General features: G+C 47.6%; 1 protein-coding gene across 19 annotated transcripts in view; it reads right to left on the bottom strand.

Annotated features, from left to right (window-relative positions):
• The window catches only part of CACNA1A (calcium voltage-gated channel subunit alpha1 A), a 299,183-nt gene extending 280,243 nt beyond the window's left edge, over positions 1–18,940 (bottom strand). For 17 of the 19 annotated variants that reach the window (XM_030820652.1, XM_030820655.1, XM_030820641.1 and 14 more), the window contains exon 1: positions 18,247–18,540. In XM_030820652.1, coding sequence (XP_030676512.1) covers positions 18,247–18,539 — 293 coding nt within the window. In that variant the 5' untranslated portion in view covers position 18,540. Of the gene's footprint in view, positions 1–18,246 lie in introns of all 19 variants that reach the window. The other 2 variants (XM_030820656.1, XM_030820658.1) reach the window with 2 other exon arrangements.
• Positions 18,941–20,238: the final 1,298 nt, after the last annotated feature.

Below are 20,238 nucleotides of genomic sequence, written 5' to 3'. Positions count from 1 at the left end.
AGCAATCCTCCCACTTCAGCCTCCCAAAGTGCTAGGATTATAGGTGTGAGCCACTGCATCTGACCCTACTCAGCGCTTTGAATCATCCCATCATTTACTTCTCACAGCCCTGGGAGGGAGGTGCCAGCAGGTCTCTAGTTTTAGAGAGAAGGGAGCTTGTGGTTCAGAGAGGGTAAGTGGCTTGCCCTCACACAGCTCCAACTTCAGTCTACCTGCTTAGCCCCCTGATGGGCTCTCTGCTAACTCTGGCTGAACTTTAGAAACCCTTGGGGAGTTTTCAAACATTCCCCACTCCAGGGGAAGCCCTGGACAAATCTCTCCAGCATCTGTGGGGGTGGAGCTTGGGGCATCAGCATTTTATTTTTTCTTTTCTTTTCTTTTTTTTTTTGAGACAGAGTCCCACTCTGTCACCCAGGCTGGAGTGCAGCAGTGCCATCTCAGCTTACTGCAACCTCCACCTCCCAGGTTCAAGCAATTCTCCTGCCTCAGCCTCCCAAGTAGCTGGGACTACAGGCGTGTGCCACTACACCTGGGTAATTTTTATAATTTTTAGTAGAGATGGAGTTTCACCATGTTGGCCAGGCTGGTCTTGAACTCCTGACCTCAGGTGATCCACCCGCCTTGGCCTCCTAAAGTGCTGGGATTACACACGTGAGCCACTGTGCCCAGCCCCAGCATTTTTAAAGCTTCCAAGTGATTAGAAGGTGCAGCCAAGATCACCTGAGGAATGTCGTTGAAGAGCAGATTGGGATTGAGCAGGTCTGGGGTAGGGGATGAGATTCTGCATTTCCAACAAGCTGCCAGGAGATGCTGATTCTGTTGGTTCAGGGACCCTGGCAACATGTCCAGTAGGATGTTCTAGATCTGCACTATTCAGCACAGTGGTCACTAAGCCACACAGGGTCATCGGGCACTTCAAATGTGGCCAGTGAAACTCAGGGGCTGTTTTTATTGTAATTAATTTCTTTTTTTTTTTTTTTTTTTTTTTTTTTGAGACAGAGTCTTTCTCTGTTGCCCAGGCTGGAGTGCAGTGGCGCAATCTCAGCTCACTGCAACCTCTGCCTCCTGGGTTCAAGCAATTCTCCTGCCTCAACCTCCCGAGTAGCTGGGACTATGGGTGTGTACCACCATGCCCAGCTAATTTTTATATTTTTAGTACAGATGAGGTTTCACCATGTTGGCCAGGATGGTCTCGATCTCCTGACCTTGTGATCTGCCCGCCTCGGCCTCCCAAAGTGTTGGGATTACAGCTGTGAGCCACCACACGTGGCCTGTAATTAATTTCTAAAATTGCAATAGCCATGTGTGGCTACTGGCTACCTTATTTGGCAGCATAGGTCTCCCGGGCTCAAGAGATCCTCCTACCTCAGCCTCCCGAGTAGCTGGGACTACAGGCATACGCCAACACCCTTGGCCAATTTTTGTATTTTTTTGTAGAGATGGGGTTTCACCGTGTTGCCCAGGCTGGTCTCAAACTCCTGGGTTCAGCCTCCCAAAGTGCTGGGATTACAGGCACAAGCCACTGAGCCTAGCCTGGTCTGCATCTGTAAGTGATCCAAGACCTATGGCTAAGGGTGAGACAAACACCTTAGGGGAGCAATGAAGAAATTAGGAACTCACTTGGGTCCTCCACCTTTCCTTTCTCAGCACTGGCCACCTGCTCAGGGGCCTTCACCTGTCCCCTTGGGTCTCCCCAACCAATCCCTGCTTCACTCCCCAGACAGAACCATCAGAGCCTCCCCACAGCAGCCCCTGACTTCTCCTACTCCTCAGATCACCCTAAATCAAGCCCACATCTCCCCTTGGGTTTCCTCTTATCTCAGTTTCTCAGTTGTATCTCCTGTCACCTCCAAATGCAGCTAAGATCACCCGGGAGATCTTTATTTTTGAGCCTTAGTACTTATCACACTCAAACTATCCTTTACCTGTTTATCTGGTCCTTGGACTCTCTCTCTCTCCCCACCCAGAACATCAGCCACACTAGGGCAGGGATTTTTGTCCGTGTGTTTGTTTCTCTCTGCGTTTTGTCCATCTACTTCCCAGTGCCCATGCCAAGGAGGAAATTAAGAGCTTGCTGGTCATTAAAGTAAATGACCAGCAATGACTACCTGCTGAGAATTTACTATGTGCCACACATGATGTTTTATAGTCACTATCCATTTAATCCTTGCAACATTCCTGGAAGAAAATGCTACACTGCTTATCTTATAGATGACGAAACAGAGTGGTTAAGGTTAGGTAGCTTCCCAAAGGCCACACCACCAATAGAAACCTAGTCCTAGCCCAGGCATGGTAGCTCACGCCTGTAATGCCAGCACTTTGGGAAGCTGAGGCAGGAGGATCACCAGGTCAAGAGATCGAGACCAGCCTGGCCAACATGGTGAAACCCCGTCTCTACGAAAAATGCAAAAATTAGCCGGGCATGGTGGCATGTGCCTGTAGTCCCAGCCACTTGGGAGGCTGAGGCAGGAAAATCACTTGAACTGGGAGGCAGAGGTTGCAGTGAGCTGAGATTGCGCCATTGCACTCCAGCCTGGGCAACAGAGCAAGACTCCATCTCAAAAAAGAAAAGAAAAGAAAGGAAAAGAAAAGAAAAGGAGGAAGGAAGGAATGAGAGAGGAAGGAAGGAAGGAAGGAGAAAAAGAAAGAAAGAAAGAGAGAGAGAGAAAGAAAGAGAAAGAAAGAAAGAGAAAGGAAGAAAGGAAGGAAGGAAGGGAGAGAGAGAGAGAGAGGAAGGAAGGAAGGGAAAGAAAGGAAAGAGAAAGGAAGGAAGGAAAGAAAGAAGGAAGGAAGGGAGGGATGGAGAGAGGGAGGGAAAGACAAAGAAAAGGAAGGAAAGGAAGAAAAGGAAGGAAGGAAGAAAAAAGAAAGAAAGAAAAAGAGAAAGGAAGGAAGGAAAGAAAGGGAGGGAGGGAAAGGAAGGAAGGAAGGGGAAGGAAGGAAGGAAAGGAAAGGAAAGGAAAGGAAAGGAAAGGAAAGGAAAGGAAAGGAAAGGAAGAAACCTAATCCTAGTTGAGCTCAGACTCTGTCCCTTAACCATCGTCCCATGACATCTCTTGCCCACTGGCACACCAACCTCTCTGGAATGCAAATGGTTTCCCAGAGAAAACTTGAGTATTTTTCCCTCTGGGTTTTTATCCCTGCTGTTCCTTCACTTGTCGCATAAAGTTTCTCCATTTGCTAGATGTGTGACCTTGGCAAGCAGTGTTAGCTCTCTGAGTCTCAGTGTGCACATCTGGAAACTGGGGGCAAAAATAAGTGCCATGAGCTCTGGGGGCTGGGATGAAGTTCTCATAAACTGCCAGGGCAGTTCTCATAAAGCTTAGGGGCTCATAAGCTCCCCACAGAGAGGAGCTACTGTTACTATAACTATTCACCACAAAGCAGAGAGTTTCCATGTCCTCCTGGGACATGGTGCTTCCTCTTTATCAGGGATGGAGTGAAATCTTGACATGAGCAAGGGCAGGGGCCAAGAGAAGGGCCTTTCCGTCATGAATGTGGAAAATGGTCTGCTTGCTTTTCATCAGGTTTTGGGGGTTGGGGACATGGGGAATCCTGTGTGGTCAGTTAGAGGAGTCGCAGCTGGTCCTAAAGCTTGGAGAGCTTGCACTAAATCATGTGGCTGCCATTTCGCTTTGAAATAAAGGGGCTGTCAAAGGGCCAGGTGTGGTGGTGCACACCTATAGTCCCAGCTACTCAGGAGGCTAAGCTGGGAGGATTGCTTGAGCCCGGGCGGTCGAGGCTGCAGTGAGCCATGATCGCACCACTGTGCTCCAGCCTAGGGGACAGAGTGAGACCTCACCTCTAAAAGTAAATTTTAAAAAGGGCTTGTCAGCACCAACAGAGGTACACAGAGGCGCACACACACTATTGCACTGGGGAGGGAGGAGGCCGATACCTATAACAGTAATACATCAGACTCTTATTTGGCACCCACTGTGTGTCGGGTACTGCTTTGAGTGCCGCTTGAATCCTCACAACCACCCCACAAGGCAGGCACTAATGTTATACCACTTTTACTGATGAGGAAAGGGAGGCCCAGGGGGCTAAGCGATTTGCCTAAAATGATATGAATGGAAATAAGCAGAGTTGGTACTTGAACCTAGGGAGCCAGGCTCCACAGCCTCCCTCCCTCCACTACACTGGACTGCCTCAAGCCCCACACAGAGCCATGACATGCCTCAATTTCGACAGAAACTTGCTCAATCCCCCAAAGACATCGGTAAAGAATGTCCCTGAGAAAACAAAGGAAAGGGTATCCAAATAGCCCACAGAGATCTGGAAAATGCTCTATGTCTTAAGTCACCAAAGAAATGCACATGATACCACAACAGGATTCCACTTTCACTTATTTGATTGGTGAAGACGTAAAATCAAGGGAGGGCAAGCCTGATTGGGCCACGTGAAGGTCCCAGGGAAAGGGGACCTTGGAATTTGAAAGGGCACAGACTTCCTGTTTCTTGCAACCTGGCCCAAAAGCCTGACATACGACCTTGCCATACCATTTCCAGGAATCTGTCCTAGGGAAACAGTGACAAAAGTGTGCAAAGACTTCTCTACCAGGATGCTCACTACAGTGTGATCAGTATTGGTGGAAAAACGGCTGGTCTCAAAACAAATATACAAAAGGAAGCCCATTTTTGTTATGAAAATCAAAATTTTAGGTATATCGGGTGGGGGAGGGGAAAGGAGCGGTTATTCCATTTCCTTTGGAAAAAAACAAAATCCCCACCATAGTTCACAAAGCCTAGAACAAGCCAACCTTGTCACCTCCCTGCCCTCACCTCCTCCCATTCACCTGGCATACAGTAGGTGCTCAGTCAACATTTATGAACGAATGAACGCACTCCTCCCCATTCCCCTCCATCTCTAAGCTGATATGCTCCAGGGTCTCTCTCCTGTACATTCCTAAGGGTGTGGGGACCAAGGGAATATAGAAACACAGTCCATACCAGCAGCATTCACCATGCCAGGAGACCAAAGAAAATAAGGCACGATTTTCAAACTGGGCAACAGAAGGAGAAGGAGAGAGAAGGGGAGGCCGCCGCAGTTTTCATTCCAACATTTTCCAACTCTGGGTGAGATTTCCTTCTATATACTCATCTATATTTACATCAACGAATCTGTCGGTAGCAAGCCTGTTGCTTCTTGTGTGGGATCTAAAGTTCACAGAAAGCTGGCTTAGACACCCAGCTAGGAAGACAAACTGTAAATTAAATTTAAGTCACCCAAAAACCCTAAATCCACCCACTCCCCTTGAAGAAACCCATGACATCTATTACATCAAGATTTCTCAACCTTGGTATTACTGACATTTGGAGCTGGATAATTCTTTACTGAGAAAGGCTGTCCTGTGCATTTTAAGATGCTGAACTGCATCCCTGGTTTCCACCAGCCAGATGCCATTAGCATCTTGCCCCCTCCCCCTACATTCGTGACAACCAAAAATGTCTCCAGACATTGCCAAAAGTCCCCTCGGGGGAAAAATTGCTCCCAGTTCAAAAGCACTGCTTTACATGCAGCCCAGGAAAAATTCCAAACCATTTAACTGTTCTTTCTCTGTTCCTTGTCATCAACATCCTGAATATACCAGTCACCTGTTCTCAAAATTCCTTCTACAGATTCAAAGAAAGTGGTAACAACAGAGTTTCAATTATGGGCTTGGAGTGCCATATATAGACAAGAATTTCATTCTAAAAACTATCAGAACCTTGGACAGAGATTCACACACAAAGATGTTTACTGCACTGTTATTATAATGGCAAAACAAACAGCTAGAGATGGTTACATGAATATAATACATGTATAAAGTGGAACATTATCAGATACTAACAACAGTCTTTTCTGGGGTTGCCACCAACCCATACAGCACCACTGTATGAATTTAAACAAGACATCCCTTTCTCTGGTTGTGAAATTAAACAAGACACCCATTTCTCTGATTGTGAACTTAAACAAAACACCCCTTTCTCTGTCAAAAATTGTCATAATAGCTTCATCTTGCTAGAACAAGATACTTAAGCTTTTATCAGCTGGGGTACTGAAATAATAGACATACAAGCTCCATGATACTTATGATACGTGACATGCTATCTTTGTGCAGTGCACAACCTGTGCAACTGAACATGGTGGCCCTTATTTTTTCAAGGATACCTAGTGGCATGGAAATGTGTTCCTAAAAGTTTACATCCATAAAAAGGTATGGGATGAAATACATTAAAATGTCTTCAGAGATTTTTTGTGGATGAGAGAGTATACATATATTTTATATTCTTTTTTGTACATTAGATGTTCAGTAAATGAAGAGGATAGGCCTCTTGGAGGAGGTAACTTTTGGGCTGAGACCTAAATGAAGAGAAGGAGTTAGCCACGGGGAGACCTGGAGAAACAGTGATGCAGGCAGAGGAAATAGCTTATGCTGAACAGAAGGAATGTCATGTAATGCAAATGACGTGGGTATGGGTAAAAATGGTCAGCAGGGCTGAGACAGAGTAGACAATGAAAGGAAGGTAGACAATGAAAGAGATGAGATCAAAGACAAAACAGGGACCAGATCACATGGGGCCTTAAAGGACCCTGCTACATCAGTGTGTTAGTCCAGTTTCACACTGCTATAAAAGTAATTTATAAAGAAAAGAGGTTCAATTGACTCACAGTTCTGCATGGGTGGGGAGGCCTCAGGAAACTTACAAATCATGGTAGAAGGCAAAGGGAAAGCAAGGCATGTCTTACATGGCAGCAGGAGAGGAGAGAGAGGAAAGAGGCCCACACAGCTTAAAACCATCAGATCTCATGAGAACTCACTATCACAAGAACAGCATGGGGGAAATCACCCCCATGATCCAATCACCTCCACCAGGTCCCTCCCATGACATGTGGGTGAGATTTGGGTGAGGACACAGAGAAAAACTGTATCAATCAGTAACCTGTAATCTCTGGCTAGTGGGTAAGAATCTAGGGCATTTACCCAATCGGCTTGGAAGAGAAATAGTCTACCAGTCCATCACTACATACTATCCTATCTACCAATGGAGCAAAATCCAAGGAATTCCACTTTCAGTCCCAGTACTGAAACAAAACCAGGTGTTACCAGAATTTTAATAATCTTTGTTCAATAATACTGTTTACTTTCCTCACCATTACTCAATTAAATACTTATGCATGATATAGTGCAGGAACTTTGGGGGAATGTGAGGAAGGCAAATCACTGTCCCCTACCCTCAAGGAGCTTTCTAATTACATAGGTAAAACCTAAGCATACAATATTTATTTTTATTTTTATTTTTTTGAGATGGAGTCTCGCTCGGTCGCCCAAGCTGGAGTGCAGTGGTGCAATCTCAGCTCACTGCAAGCTCTGCCTCCCAGGTTCACACCGTTCTCCTGCCTCAGCCTCCCAAGTAGCTGGGACTACAGGTGCCCGCCACCACGCCTGGCTAATTTTTTGTATTTCTAGTAGAGATGGGGTTTCACCCTGTTAGCCAGGACGGTCTCGATCTCCTGACCTTGTGATCTGCCCGCTTTGGCCTCCCAAAGTCCTAAGCATACAATCTTATTGATTTTTGCAAAAGTGTACAAAATTCACTTGATACTGGAAAAGGTACAAATAAGGTGGTAAGCAGAGAGACTTGGCCATTCCCAAGTCAAACAGAAGACCAACTATCAGAGAGACCCACACATAGACAACTACCCTTCCATACACCCTTATATCCAACATCCACCCATCCACCCACCCATTCAACCATCTATCATCCACTCATCCACCCATCCAGTCATCCATATTTTTACCCCTCAATCCAGTCTAGTCATCTGCCTATTTTTTCATCCAGCCATATATTCACTCATACACCAATCCATCCAGTCATCCATCCATCCAGTCATCCATTCACCCATCCATTTGTCCACCCACCCATGGAGTCATCTGCCAATCTACTTATCCACCCACCTACCCATCCAATCACCCATGCGTCCTCCCTTCCTTCATCCCATCTATCCATCCACTCATCCATGCATCTGTTCAACCATCCATCCATCCATCCACCCAGCCATCCAACACTAACTGCAGGAAATGCCTCCATCCCACCTAAACCACAAACATCCAGCTATGCTCCATAATTTAAAAGACTGCATTGTGATCAGAAACAGGCCACAAGTCAAAAATTTGCATTCTGACAACTCTTTCAAAGACAACTCAAGTCTCTAAACATTTCTGACCATTCCAATTTGTGTAAGACCCAAACACTCCACGTCCTTGTAAGACCCTCACAGATGCTAACCTATGTTTGCTGCTCTGAAGTATTTGATGTCTTCAAAGATGGTGCCCTTGGGGAGAAGGCAAGACTACAGACAGTATATTTAGAGGAAGGGGAAGCTGTGGGGAGATTGGAGAGTCTGGCAATGGGGCATAGCAAATGAGAGAAAAAGATTAGAAACATGGAAGAAGGATTGCTGAGACGTGGGGAAAATCCTGCGTGGGCCTAGGAACCATGGAATTCTAGTATGGACAATCAATGAGACCTTGTGATTGTGTTCTCCTTGGCTTATATACTGGAGCAACAGTGATTGAGCTGATCATTCAGAAGAATGGGTTAACAACGTAGACACCAAAAATAACAGAGATCAAGGGAGTTGACACACTTGGCAAGAAAGAGCAGAATATTAACACTTATGCAGCACCTACTGTATGCCACACACTATTCTCAGCACTGGGTCAGAGAAGCCCAAATATGGCCACCCACATAAGTCCATCCATCTACCCACTCTTCCATGTATAAACACATATAGTGCTTACTAAGTGTCAGGCACCATTCTAAACATCAGATGTATTAACTCATTTAATCCTCCCAGATAGGAGCTATTAGGATCCCCATTGGAGCTATTAGAATCCCCACTGGGACAGACTGGGAAACTGAAGCACAGAACACTTAAGTGACTTGCCCAAGATCACGCAGCCAGTGACTAGCAGAGCTGGGATCTGAACCCCAGCCACCTAGCTCCAGAATCCATGCTCTCAATCAACCATGCTGCTTCTCTACAACCATATCAATTGCCAGTGTCTAAACCACAGGTTCTGACTTTCAGAATACAAGCAGGGCCAAGCGCTAACTGGTTGACCCAGCCTCTTAGAGAAAATGATGAGTAAACTGTGAAATGGCTTAGCTCCTGTCATAAATGCTGATGAATCTCAGCTGATTCTAGGTGAAGCTAGATTTCCAAGTACACAGACTAAAATTAACACCTCGAACTCATTCATTCAAAATTATTGATTCCTTACAGCAGCATTGTTCATAACAGCAAACAAACAATCCCCCACCCCAAACTACAAACATCCCAGATACCCATTGCCCAGGAAAATGAATCAATCAATTGTCTGTATCATCACAGAATGAAATATTATATAGCACAGAAAAGTAAAAGACCAGCAGTTACACTCAACGACAGAGATGAATCTTAAAAATATACAGTCCAGGATTGGGCGCAGTGGCTCACACCTGTAATCCCAGCACTTTGAAAGGCCGAGGCGGGCGGATCACCTGAGGTCAGGAGTTCAAGACCAGCCTGGCCAACGTGGTGAAACCCCATCTCTACTAAAAACACAAAAATTAGCTGGGCATGGTGGCAGGCGCCTGTAATCCCAGCTACTGGGGAGGCTGAGGCAGGAGAATCACTTGAACCCGGGAGGTGGAGGTTGCAGTGAGCTGAGATTGCACCATTGCACTCCAGCCTGGGCAACAAGAGTGAAACTCCATCTCAAAAAAAAAAAAAAAAAATATATATATATATATATATATATATATATATATATATATACAGTTGAGTGGGGAAAAAACAGTGCAAGTCCCAAAAGATGAAAAAGCTCAGAAACAAGGAAGGTTAAATTTATATTGTTAAAGCTGGGTAAGGTGGTGCATGCCTATAGCCCCAGCTTCTCGGGAGGCTAATGCAGGAGGATTGCTTGAGCCTAGGAGGTCGAGGCTGTAGTGAGCCATGATCATGCCACTGCACTCCAGCCTGGGTGACAGAGTGAGACTGACTCAAAATAAATAAATAGATAAAATGCATTGAGTTGGCTACTTCACAGGATGATTACATATGCCATGTGCTTTCCGGGTACGGTATCTTTTAACATTCTTACAATTCCTTGGACATAGGACTACTGTCCCCGTTTTACAGAGGAGAAGACTGAGGCTCCACAACTGTGAGCTGGAGCTGAGATTTGCAGCCAGGGTGGCCTGTTCCCAAGCTCTATATGCTTCCCCTCCATCCAATATCACCTTCCCTCCTCTCTTCCTCCTTACAGCCTCCACTCCTTGTGCTATTAATCAAACAGACACATTCCTATGCAGACGCCACAACACGCCACGAACACATTTCACTGCAGTGATGGTCAGCATAGCCCTCCCACCCACACACACCATGCCCGTCATTCTCAATAGAGAAGATAATAAAGATCATGGAGATAAAAGAACATGACAGACTCTGGAAGATCAGAATCCATGTAACACCACTGCGGGCCAAGTTTTAAGTCTGCCCGAGAGTCTCACTGAAGACAAATCCATCCACTTTTACGAAAAGGTAACATCCAGACTTCGCCGTCCTGCAAATGCTGCTTGTATGAAAATACTTTAAAAATCAGTTTAAAATTACATATATTTTTTACACATAGGCCTAAAATGAGAAAGGAACTTAACAGCGTGAATATTATTTACTGGCAAGTGGGTGACTAAGTTGGGTTTCCCTCATGGCTCCAGAGAGGGGACTCTTGAATACTGTTATTTGGGGGCTGGGAGGCTGCTAATTTCTAACTGCAGGTGCAGCCTGAGCAACAGGCACCTTTAAGGAAGACTCACGGCTGCTCCCAGTCTGAACGGCAGATAAAGCCAAGTCTGACCGAAGCAAGATGTCAAAACTTGATCCGGACTTAACTCAGGCATTTCCCTTCATAGCTGGAATCTCTCTTGTATTAGCTGCCTTAAAGACGGCTTCTAAAAGCTGCATTCATTCCAATAAAAAGTCTTGGCTTTTCAGAGGGAATAAGTAACTGACTCTCCCCCTTTCTTGGTCAACGGCACCATCTCTTGCACCATTCTTCTCTCTCAGGTGTTAAGAACTCACCATTAGGGTGACCAGCGCCCCAGTTTGCCCAGGACTGTGAGTTTCCAGAGATGCTAAACCCAGGATAGTCCCAGGCAACCCTGGCTGAAGGGTCACCCTACTCAGATAAGAACTAAGGCCCAGTGGTTTTTGAAACCCAAGTTGCTGTGCCCACCCATCTGGTTCCCTCGCCAGGAACGTTCCTTGTTTTTCCTATTTTTTTAGGGAGTGAGGAGAAGGAAGACCAAAGTTTGGAAGGGGAGGGAGGTACGTAATTCTAAACCAAAAGTTGAGCAAAGTTATTCTGTTGAGTTTGCAGTGGACACCCGGGGTGGCCATCCTGGGCTGCACTCTGGACCGGCCCAAAGCAAGAGACAGGGCGTGGAAGAGGGGAAGAGGGAAGCTAATTATATACTTTAAAACTCCCTCACCTTGTCACCCACAGAGGGAGGGAGGGACCAAAGGAGGAAAGAGAATTAATTTTATCTTAGACCCAAGGGAATAGAAAAATGGGTCAAGTGGCCATGAATTTGTTTTCCCCTGAAAGCTTCCACAGAGAACGGAGAATGCAAAATGTCCAAAGGTGGCTTTAAAGAGTGCCACGCTCAGGTTAATCAATCCACACTGACCAGTCGCGGGGGGCAGAGGGGGGTTGGGGGGGGCGCTTCGCTCCCATTCCTACCCAGAAAGCCTCATTTCTAGCCTGTTTCCAAAAAAAGAACACTGGAACCAAAATGATTCCCTGATATTACGGCTCTTGCGTTTTGGGGTTTTTCTCTGTGCTGGAGACTGTGCTGGCCATTTTTCACACACGACCCCATTTAATCTCCTGAGAGCCCTCCAAGGGAGATGCTACTAGAAGGAATATCCCCATCATGCATGTCAAGAAACAGGCTCTGGTGCCCAAGATAACATGGCTGGTGAATAATGTGAACCTGGGCCAGTCTGACCCAGAGTCCAGAGTGTTTTCCCTCTCCTCTCTGCCCTCTTTCAGAGCAGGCACCATCCCATCCGGCCCTTTTCTCAGGAGCTGAGCTGGCATTCTCGGAAATGCGTTACTGCACGGCTCTTAGGCTCTGATCATTTCTGGATGGAGTCCACCTTCCCAGCGGTGCTTTTTATTGCTGAGAAAGTGTATATGTGTGCTTGCTACTGGGGGGGAAACAGGGAGGGGGAAACATAAGCCCTACGCACCCAACAGATGCCTCCCACTCCAAGTCCCTGAAGAAAGGCTTCATTCTCAAGGGGCCACTGCATCCAATCTACTCAAGCACTAACATTTCAGAAACCTTCATTGGTCTGATAATCTCATGAACAGTCTCTCAACCCCCTGCACCTAAAACCCACCAAAATCCTAAAACATTGGCACAAGGGTAGATCAGATGTTATACAATTTAGTTAATGGGTGAAGACAGGCACTTTTTCTCATTTGCTCAGCAAACGTTTATGGGGCGCCTGCTTTGACCCGCACACTGGGGTTGCAGTGGTGAAGAACAGGGCAAAGATCATGGGTCTCACAGACTCAGAGCTTGACGTTTTCCTGGGGAATGGTAGAACTACCAGGGAGGGGTGGAATCCCACCCAAGAGAACCCCTTCTTTCTCTCTCTGTAGTGCAGGCACATAGCTTTGAATGACATCCTTAATCTTTCTTATTTCTCTGACTGGGATTTAACACTATTACTTCCACTCCTTTCCATAGATCCACATCCCTAATCCTAAGCCATTGAGGCCAGACGTGGCTTTGGAATTCAGAACCCAGGGCTTTTAGAGGCATCGCAAAGACGGGAATGTAAAATGGTACAACCACTTAGGAAAACAGTTTGAGAGCCTCTTATAAAATTAAACATACACCTACCACACAACTCAGCAATCTCACTCCTGGGTTAATTTACCCAAGAGAAATGAAATGTATGAAATGAAATGTTCCCACTAAAACCCGTACGCCAATGTTTATAGCAGCTCTATTCATAATCATCAAAACTGGAAGCATCCCAATGTCCTTCGGCTGGGAAGCAAACTCTGGTCCATCCATATCATGGAATCCTGCTCAACACCAAAAAGGAAGGCGCTACTGTCACAGGCAACAGCATGAATGAATCTCAAAGTCTGAGTAAAATAATCCACATTCAAAAGGCTACATACTGTGAAATTATATTTATATGACCTTCGGCAAAAGGCAAAGCTGTAGGGATGGAGAACAGATCAGTGGTTGAACGGGCTGGGGAAGTGGGGTGCTGACTCAAGGGGGCACTGTGGGGGTATTTTAGGGTTGATGAAACTGTCCCATATCTTGATTTGGGTGGTGGCCACAACTACATCCATTTGTCAAAACTTGCAGACCAGTATGTCAAAAGGGTGAATTTTGCTACAAATAAATTATACCTCAATAAACCTATTTTTTTTTTTGAGACAGAGTCTCAAAAAAAACTACAATGGTGCAATCTCGGCTCACTGCAACCTCCGCCTCCCAGGTTCAAATGATTCTCCTGCCTCAGCCTCCCGAGTAGCTGGGATTATAGACGCACAACACCACGCTTGGCTAATTTTTGTATTTTTAGTAGAGACAGGGTTTCACCATGTTGGCCAGGCTGGTCTCGAACTCCTGACCTCATGATCCACTGGCCTCAGCCTCCCAAAGTGCTGGGATTACAGTTATGAACCACCAGACCTGGCCCCTATAAACCTGATTTTTAAGGAAAAGAAAAATGATAACAAGATGTCTCTATGATCTAACCTGAATACTCCAACCCTAGCCCATGAACTTACCACATGGGGAATCCCTAGAAGCTAGCTAGAAAAGCAGAATCCCAGACCCCACCCAAATCCTGCTGGACCAGAACCACCCTGTTAACAAGACAACTTCCATGCACCTGAAAGTTTGACAGGACTACAACGCAGACCTAACAGTCAGGAGCTGAAGCAGCCAGCACCTCACCATCAAGCATATCTAACATTTCTGCTGCAAAACATACTCAGATGCACACCAAGTAGAATGAATGAAAACTGTAAATTAAGACTTCAAACTGAAGTCAGTTCAGGTTAGGTTTTATCTCTGTATGAGCTCATCTTTTGGTTTTTGGAGCTTTTTGGATTGGGGAATTGTGGATAAGAAATTGCACCCTTTTTGAAAATACTCCCATTGGAAAAGCCATGCTAAATTTTACTTTGCAGAATTTTGCTCCTCTGGAAATACCAGCCAAGCCGGTCTAGTACAAGGATCATGTAAGCGACACCATCCTGCCCTCTACAGCAGTACCTTCTAGAACATTCTATCTCTCAGGACAGGCCAAGAGTCTGATAACCTGCTGCCATGTCTCCCAGCACTTCTCATGCAGAAAGTTTCTCTTTAGAGAGCTTTTCTTTAAAAAAAAAAAAAAAAAAAAAAGAGAGGAGTGCCAATCAGCCAATGTCCACAGATGTCAAAGCGATGTCACCTGCTGTCAATGTGACTTTAGGTGTCTTGTTAAGACTTCTGCAAACTGGATGAAAAGCTGGAATTCTATGTGTAATTCAGGAGACTGTGCGTGATAATACACAGACCTGTTTCCAGTGTTCCTCCAATGGCCTGAGTTTCTACATCATGTTCAGTGGGAGACCTGGTAGCACAGGGAGGGCTGGAAAGATGACATTCACCTTGGCACTTGGTAGAAGGAGTGAGTGGCATTAAGTGGGGAGGGAACTCTAGGAAGGTTGACAGATGCTCCTTTTTGAGCTGACAGAGCTGAGCTCTTCGGCAATCATCAGAGACCCTCATGGCCCTATTTGAATCACAATTCCAATCTATGAAAACATGAAACCAAGGTGTGTGGTCAAGATGGCTTGCTGCCTGGCATGAGAAAAACACGGCAATGTAAATTTGAACATCAAAGACTTCCATTTGGGTTTTCTCACTTAGGAAGAGGGGAAAAAATGAAATAAATGAGGATTCTTAATTCTCATTGATGGCTTCAAGTTTGACCTACTGAGGGATGAAAGAGGAAGAAATCATAGTGACAAACTGCCCTGAGTGTGGAGAAAGCAAGACTGCATCCTTCACCGGTGTACCATGCCGGAATTTACATTTGGAAGTAGCACTCTTAGGCCCTGTGAGCATACAGACAAGTTCATGGATCATTCACTCACTTCTCTTCCACAAGACAGGGAGGAACCTGCTTTCCATATCGACCTGCAACCCTTAGTCAACACCATTTCCAAATACACATCCCACGACACACGCATCAAAAAGTAGCAGGGGCGATTCCACTCCTATCTAAGAGAACTGTGGGAAAAAAATAATAAAAGACACAAGAATGTTCCCAATGGCACGAACAGAAATGACACAAATGCCTATCAACAGCAGAATGGATAGATTGTGGCAGAGTCACATACACAGACGTGAGCAAAAGAAGCCAGTGGCAAAACAACGTACTGTGTGACTCCATTTACATGATGTTTAAAAGAGGCAAAATGAACCTTAGAAGTCAGGTGAGCGGTACCCTTGTTGGGGGAGCGACTAGAAGGCGGTATGGGGAGGGGGACTTCCAGGGGACTGATCGGGACCTGGGTGCTGGATACGTGGGTGTGTTCATTTTGTAAAACTCTATCAATCTGAATATATGTACTTGCCTGTACATATATTAGACTTTATTCTAAAAGTTCAGAATAAGTACCTACACACATTTTTTTCACTCTCAGGATATGCTTAAACATTTTTTTTTAATGGCAGAAATATTTGGATAAAAAAGTAAAATGTTCTGCCCTGGTATCGTGACTCTGACATTCCACGTGGTCTTTCTCTTTACACTGGCCTGAATTCTTTTATTCACTACTTCCCTCCCCAGGTCTCTGTCCATCCCCTCTCATCTCCAACCCTCCCACCCACCCCGCCACCGCCCTCCGCTCCATCCAGGACAGAGAAAGCTCAGTCCTGGATGACCCAGCTCGATGACAGATTGTGGGGTGGGGAGTTTTCCCTTCCAGAGTAGGGCTGTATAATGTGTTTGTTACCTAGGGCCAAAGAGAACAAAAACAGTCTGCAGAGAGCAAAATGCACAAACTCATCATAAGAGCAAGAAAGCCCTGGGCGAGCTGGCCAGAGAATAGATGAAGTGGCAAGCGACACTCGCAATTCACCTGCCTCCCTCTCCCACGATTCCCCCTTCCGAGGGGCCGCTGCAATCCCCCTCTCCCCCAACAGCCCTCCAATCTGCAGGATTCAGGCTGGACAGAGGTAAGCTAAGGACACAGCAGAAGGGCTCCCCACCTCCTTCCTTTCCCCTTAGAAGTCTCCAAATCCAGGCTCCAGAAGGCGATCTAAAGCCATTTTCAATGAGGAAACCTGTCAGCCGAGCAAAGCCCTCTCACTCCTGGAGCTAACTGGGTGTGCACCCATGAATACCCTGTCCTCCTGCAAGGCACTCCCACCCCTCGCTCTGTTGATGGGCAGAGTAATCACACCAGCCCTGAGCACTTCAATGGGCCTAGGATGGGGAGGAATTGCTAACCTTAAGAACCAGCCTCTTCAAGAGGCTGAAACTTAGGAAGCAAAGACCTGGCACCTGCTTTGGGCACCAATGGAGATGGCATCGTAGTTAGAGGTATGCTCCCCTCAAAAGCACCTCTGCTGAACTTCTTAATTTTCCCTACTATCAAAGTAGACCACGCACACACTCCAAAACCTCAGTGCCCTCTATTGCAATCCCAGCACCCAGGATCCAAGAGCCAGGCTCGATTTTGAACCCCCCGAAGTGAGTCCCTCTACCACCCGCCATGCTCCTCAAACAGCAACCCCTGGGGACCACACAGGGCCCAGCCGCGTTTAGTCTATAACTGCAAAAACACACACAAAAGGGATAGGGGACTCATCGCTGAGCCCCAGGGACCCATCCAGCCCGTTCATTTTTACACAGAGGGCAGCTGGCTGGAACCGTGCGGAGAAGCGGCACATCTGGGCATGGCACGGTGGCCAGCCAGCCTGGGCAGCAGGGTGTGTCCCCCCTCCTGGAATCTGGGTCATGCTTAGATAACTGCTAGAAAGCCCGACTAATTACCCACCCTTGCCTGCCTACATCTCAATAGATGTTAAGCCCTCCTCAAGGTTTATTTCAAGCAGGCAGGGATTTAAAGAAACACAGAAGATCTGCATTTTGATAGCATCTCCACAGACGAAAATGTGGGCTTCACCTTTTTCCTCTGGATCTTTGATAAAAAAAAAAAAAAAAAAATTTAAAAGGCATTTACCTACCTAAAATGTCCACATGGGTGCTGATTCTCCTGGTGTTCCCTCTCGGCTACTTGGGGTAGGAAAAGCTGGACCTGGTGCTCTAGAATGGACCCACCACCTCATTTGCTCTTGCCCTGTCTTTCTTACTGAAAGTGTCCAGATCAGGTCTTCCCAGGCCAGGGGCCCAGATAAAGCAAATGGGATCTCTTTCTCTACACCCTCAAAGATGATGAGGTTCCCCAATCAGCGGTTAAAGGCAATGGGACCTACACACATGAGGGAGACATAAGCGCCCCCCAGCCCATCACTACCCTCTTCGGATCGGACCAGCGGCCCACCCTGGGGTATTCACTCCGGCCAGTGCTGGCTTCTCAGTGTGAAGGCCACATGGACTCACTCTTGCTCTTGGCCCTGGAAGCCCCCAAGCGCCCTGCCCTAAAAGTGCGGCGGCCCCCCACCTCGGGGAAAGCAGTAGTGGAGAGGCTGTCCAGCTTCCCCTGCGTGGACTCCAGTGAGCGACGGCCAAGAAAACCCAACCAAGGCCCCCATAGTTCCCCTGCCCTGGCCAGAAGCGCCCAGGCCCGAGCCCTCTCCAAGCTCACTCCGTAGAACTCCAAACCCTCCGCACCTGGCTCGAAACCCCCACCAATGCCCCTGACGACCCCAGGCCCCAGATCTCATTCTAGAGTCGGTCCTTGGGAAGGATCCACTCTCCGCTGCCCACCCCCAGCCCCCCACAAACCCATTCCCAAGCCTCCAGGGTAGCTCAACCCAGCTCGGGGTGGAGAGATTCTTTCACACTCCTCCCGGTGCCCCCTCTCCCAGCCCCTGGAAGACCCCCCCTCCTCCCCACCTCCCATCAACCCCCGGGTCTCTCTCCCAGCCTGGAAGAGGGGAGGCGGAGGGAGGAGGGGGAGGCGCAGCTGCTGCTGGGGTTCGGGCAAAAGGATATGGCCATTCGGTGATCTTTTTGGCGTATTTTCTCACCACGTTGTCTTCGCTGAAGAGGAAGAGAGACCGGTTAACCGTGAGGCAGTTCTGTCGGACGGGGATGGGGTTGTAGAGTGCCATGGTCCGCGCTCTCTGCGCCATTGACTGCTTGTACATCCTTTGCGCCCCGGGCTGCCCGCCCTGCCGGCTGCCCCCGGCTCCTCGCCCGCCTCCGGCGCCCACGACCACCCCGGCGGCTGCCCCGGAGCCTCCTCCCCCGTAGCGGGCCGGCATCTCGTCTCCGAAGCGGGCCATTCTGCAAAGAGCAAAGGGCTCCGGGTTACGCTGCGGCGAACGATGCGGAAGACGCCGCCGCCGCCGCCGCCGCTGATGCTGAGGCTGCCGGGGCTGGGAGCGCGGCGGCTGGAGCTACGACTGCGGAGACGCTCCACGGCCCAGCCCATCGGGCGGCGGCGGCTCGGCGCCTCGGGTCGGGGGCTCAGAAGGCGGCTGCCCGGGCCGAGCCGGGGATAGCAGCTCGGGACATCTTCCTGGCTGACCCCGGAGAAGGAGGGGCGGGAGGAGGGTGCGGGGGCGGGGCGCGGGGGCCCGGGGAGGAGGGGGGAGGGGAGAGAGAAGCGAGGCAAAAAATAACCGAGGAAGGAATCCAGGCAATCCCCAGTCCACCCACTCCGGAAAAAAAAAAAAAAAAAAAAAAAAAAAGACAGTTAAAAAAAAAAAAAACACCACCCAACGCACACCCCCTTTAAGACGCGAACGGTTTGCAAAGGACGCCCCCCCCGGGACGCAGTGGAAGCTTCAAATTCCTCCGAGGTCCGGGTCAGGCTGGCATCTTGCAAAAGGAGTGCGCTCGGCCCATTAAAAAAAAAAAAAAAAAAAAAATATATATATATATATATATATATATATATATATGTATTTAAAAATAAAGAAAGACAAAACCCAGGTCTTTGCTGGGTGGGGAGGGCAGCAAAAAAAAAAAAAAAGAAAAAAATTAACTGCCCTTCTGTTTTGCTGGAGTTCCTAGACCTTAAAAATGCTGAAAGATCTGTAGCTCAAAAAATAAAATAAAAATAAAGAAGATGAAAGGGAAGAGAAAGAGGGGGGAGGGGGAGTGAGACGCTCCAGAGGGTTCCTAAGGAGTCTTCACACAGCAGGGTCCAGGTTTAAAAAAAAAAAAAAATTTTTTTTTCTTCCTGAATCACCAGCAGCTGCCTCTTCTGCTCCCGGAGGAAGTGTGAGTGTGTGTGTGCGCACAGCCTTTCGCTCAATGGTGCCTCATCTTGGGGTTAAATTGCAGCAGTGAAATCCTGAAAATTCCCAACAGGGGGAAAAGAGAGAGAGAGAGAGAGGTATGAGCCCTCCGCTTAGCCACTCAGTAGCTGCCCCTGCATGCTGCAATGCCCCTCCACCCTCCAAATCCCTCCACCTCCTCCTTCTCTAGGTTTTGCTAAAATAAGACTGGTGTGGAGGGTTGCGGGTAGAAGAAGGTAAAGAGGAAAAAAAATGGGCGCAAAGGTCTGAACCACTGGCCAGCAAGCGGAAAAGGGGAGCAATTGATGAGTTTAACAGCAGAAGGACCCACCCAAATTGTCGACACATGAGGGCCCGCGACCAATCGTGGAGGCGCGGGGGGACCGGGCTCAGCGGAGTTTGTGGGGGAGAGAGGGGAGCGCCGCATGGTTGGGAGGCAGGGAGGGGGGAATTGGGGTGCTTCCTCCTCCCCTGGGAGGAAAGCCTGTTTTCCACCCGGTTCCATTTCGGTTGCAGACAACCGGACGCTCCCCAGCATCTTGCAAGGAGAAGGCAGGATGGAGGCAGGAAAAAAACTTAAAAGACAGAAAAGAGAAGGGGATTTGTGTCTAGAGGTGCGATTCGTCAGTCGCTAAACAAATTTGCTCTGTTTAGCAAAAGACCATTTTTGAAAGCGGAGAGAGTGGTTTGGGGTTACTTCTGTGAATGTTTCAAATCACAGGGTCTCCTGCAAGTTGGA

This window comes from Nomascus leucogenys, chromosome 10, assembly GCF_006542625.1.
Source record: "Nomascus leucogenys isolate Asia chromosome 10, Asia_NLE_v1, whole genome shotgun sequence".
In the NCBI taxonomy this organism is placed as follows: domain Eukaryota; kingdom Metazoa; phylum Chordata; class Mammalia; order Primates; family Hylobatidae; genus Nomascus; species Nomascus leucogenys.
This window is presented reverse-complemented; position numbering and strand designations above follow the sequence as displayed.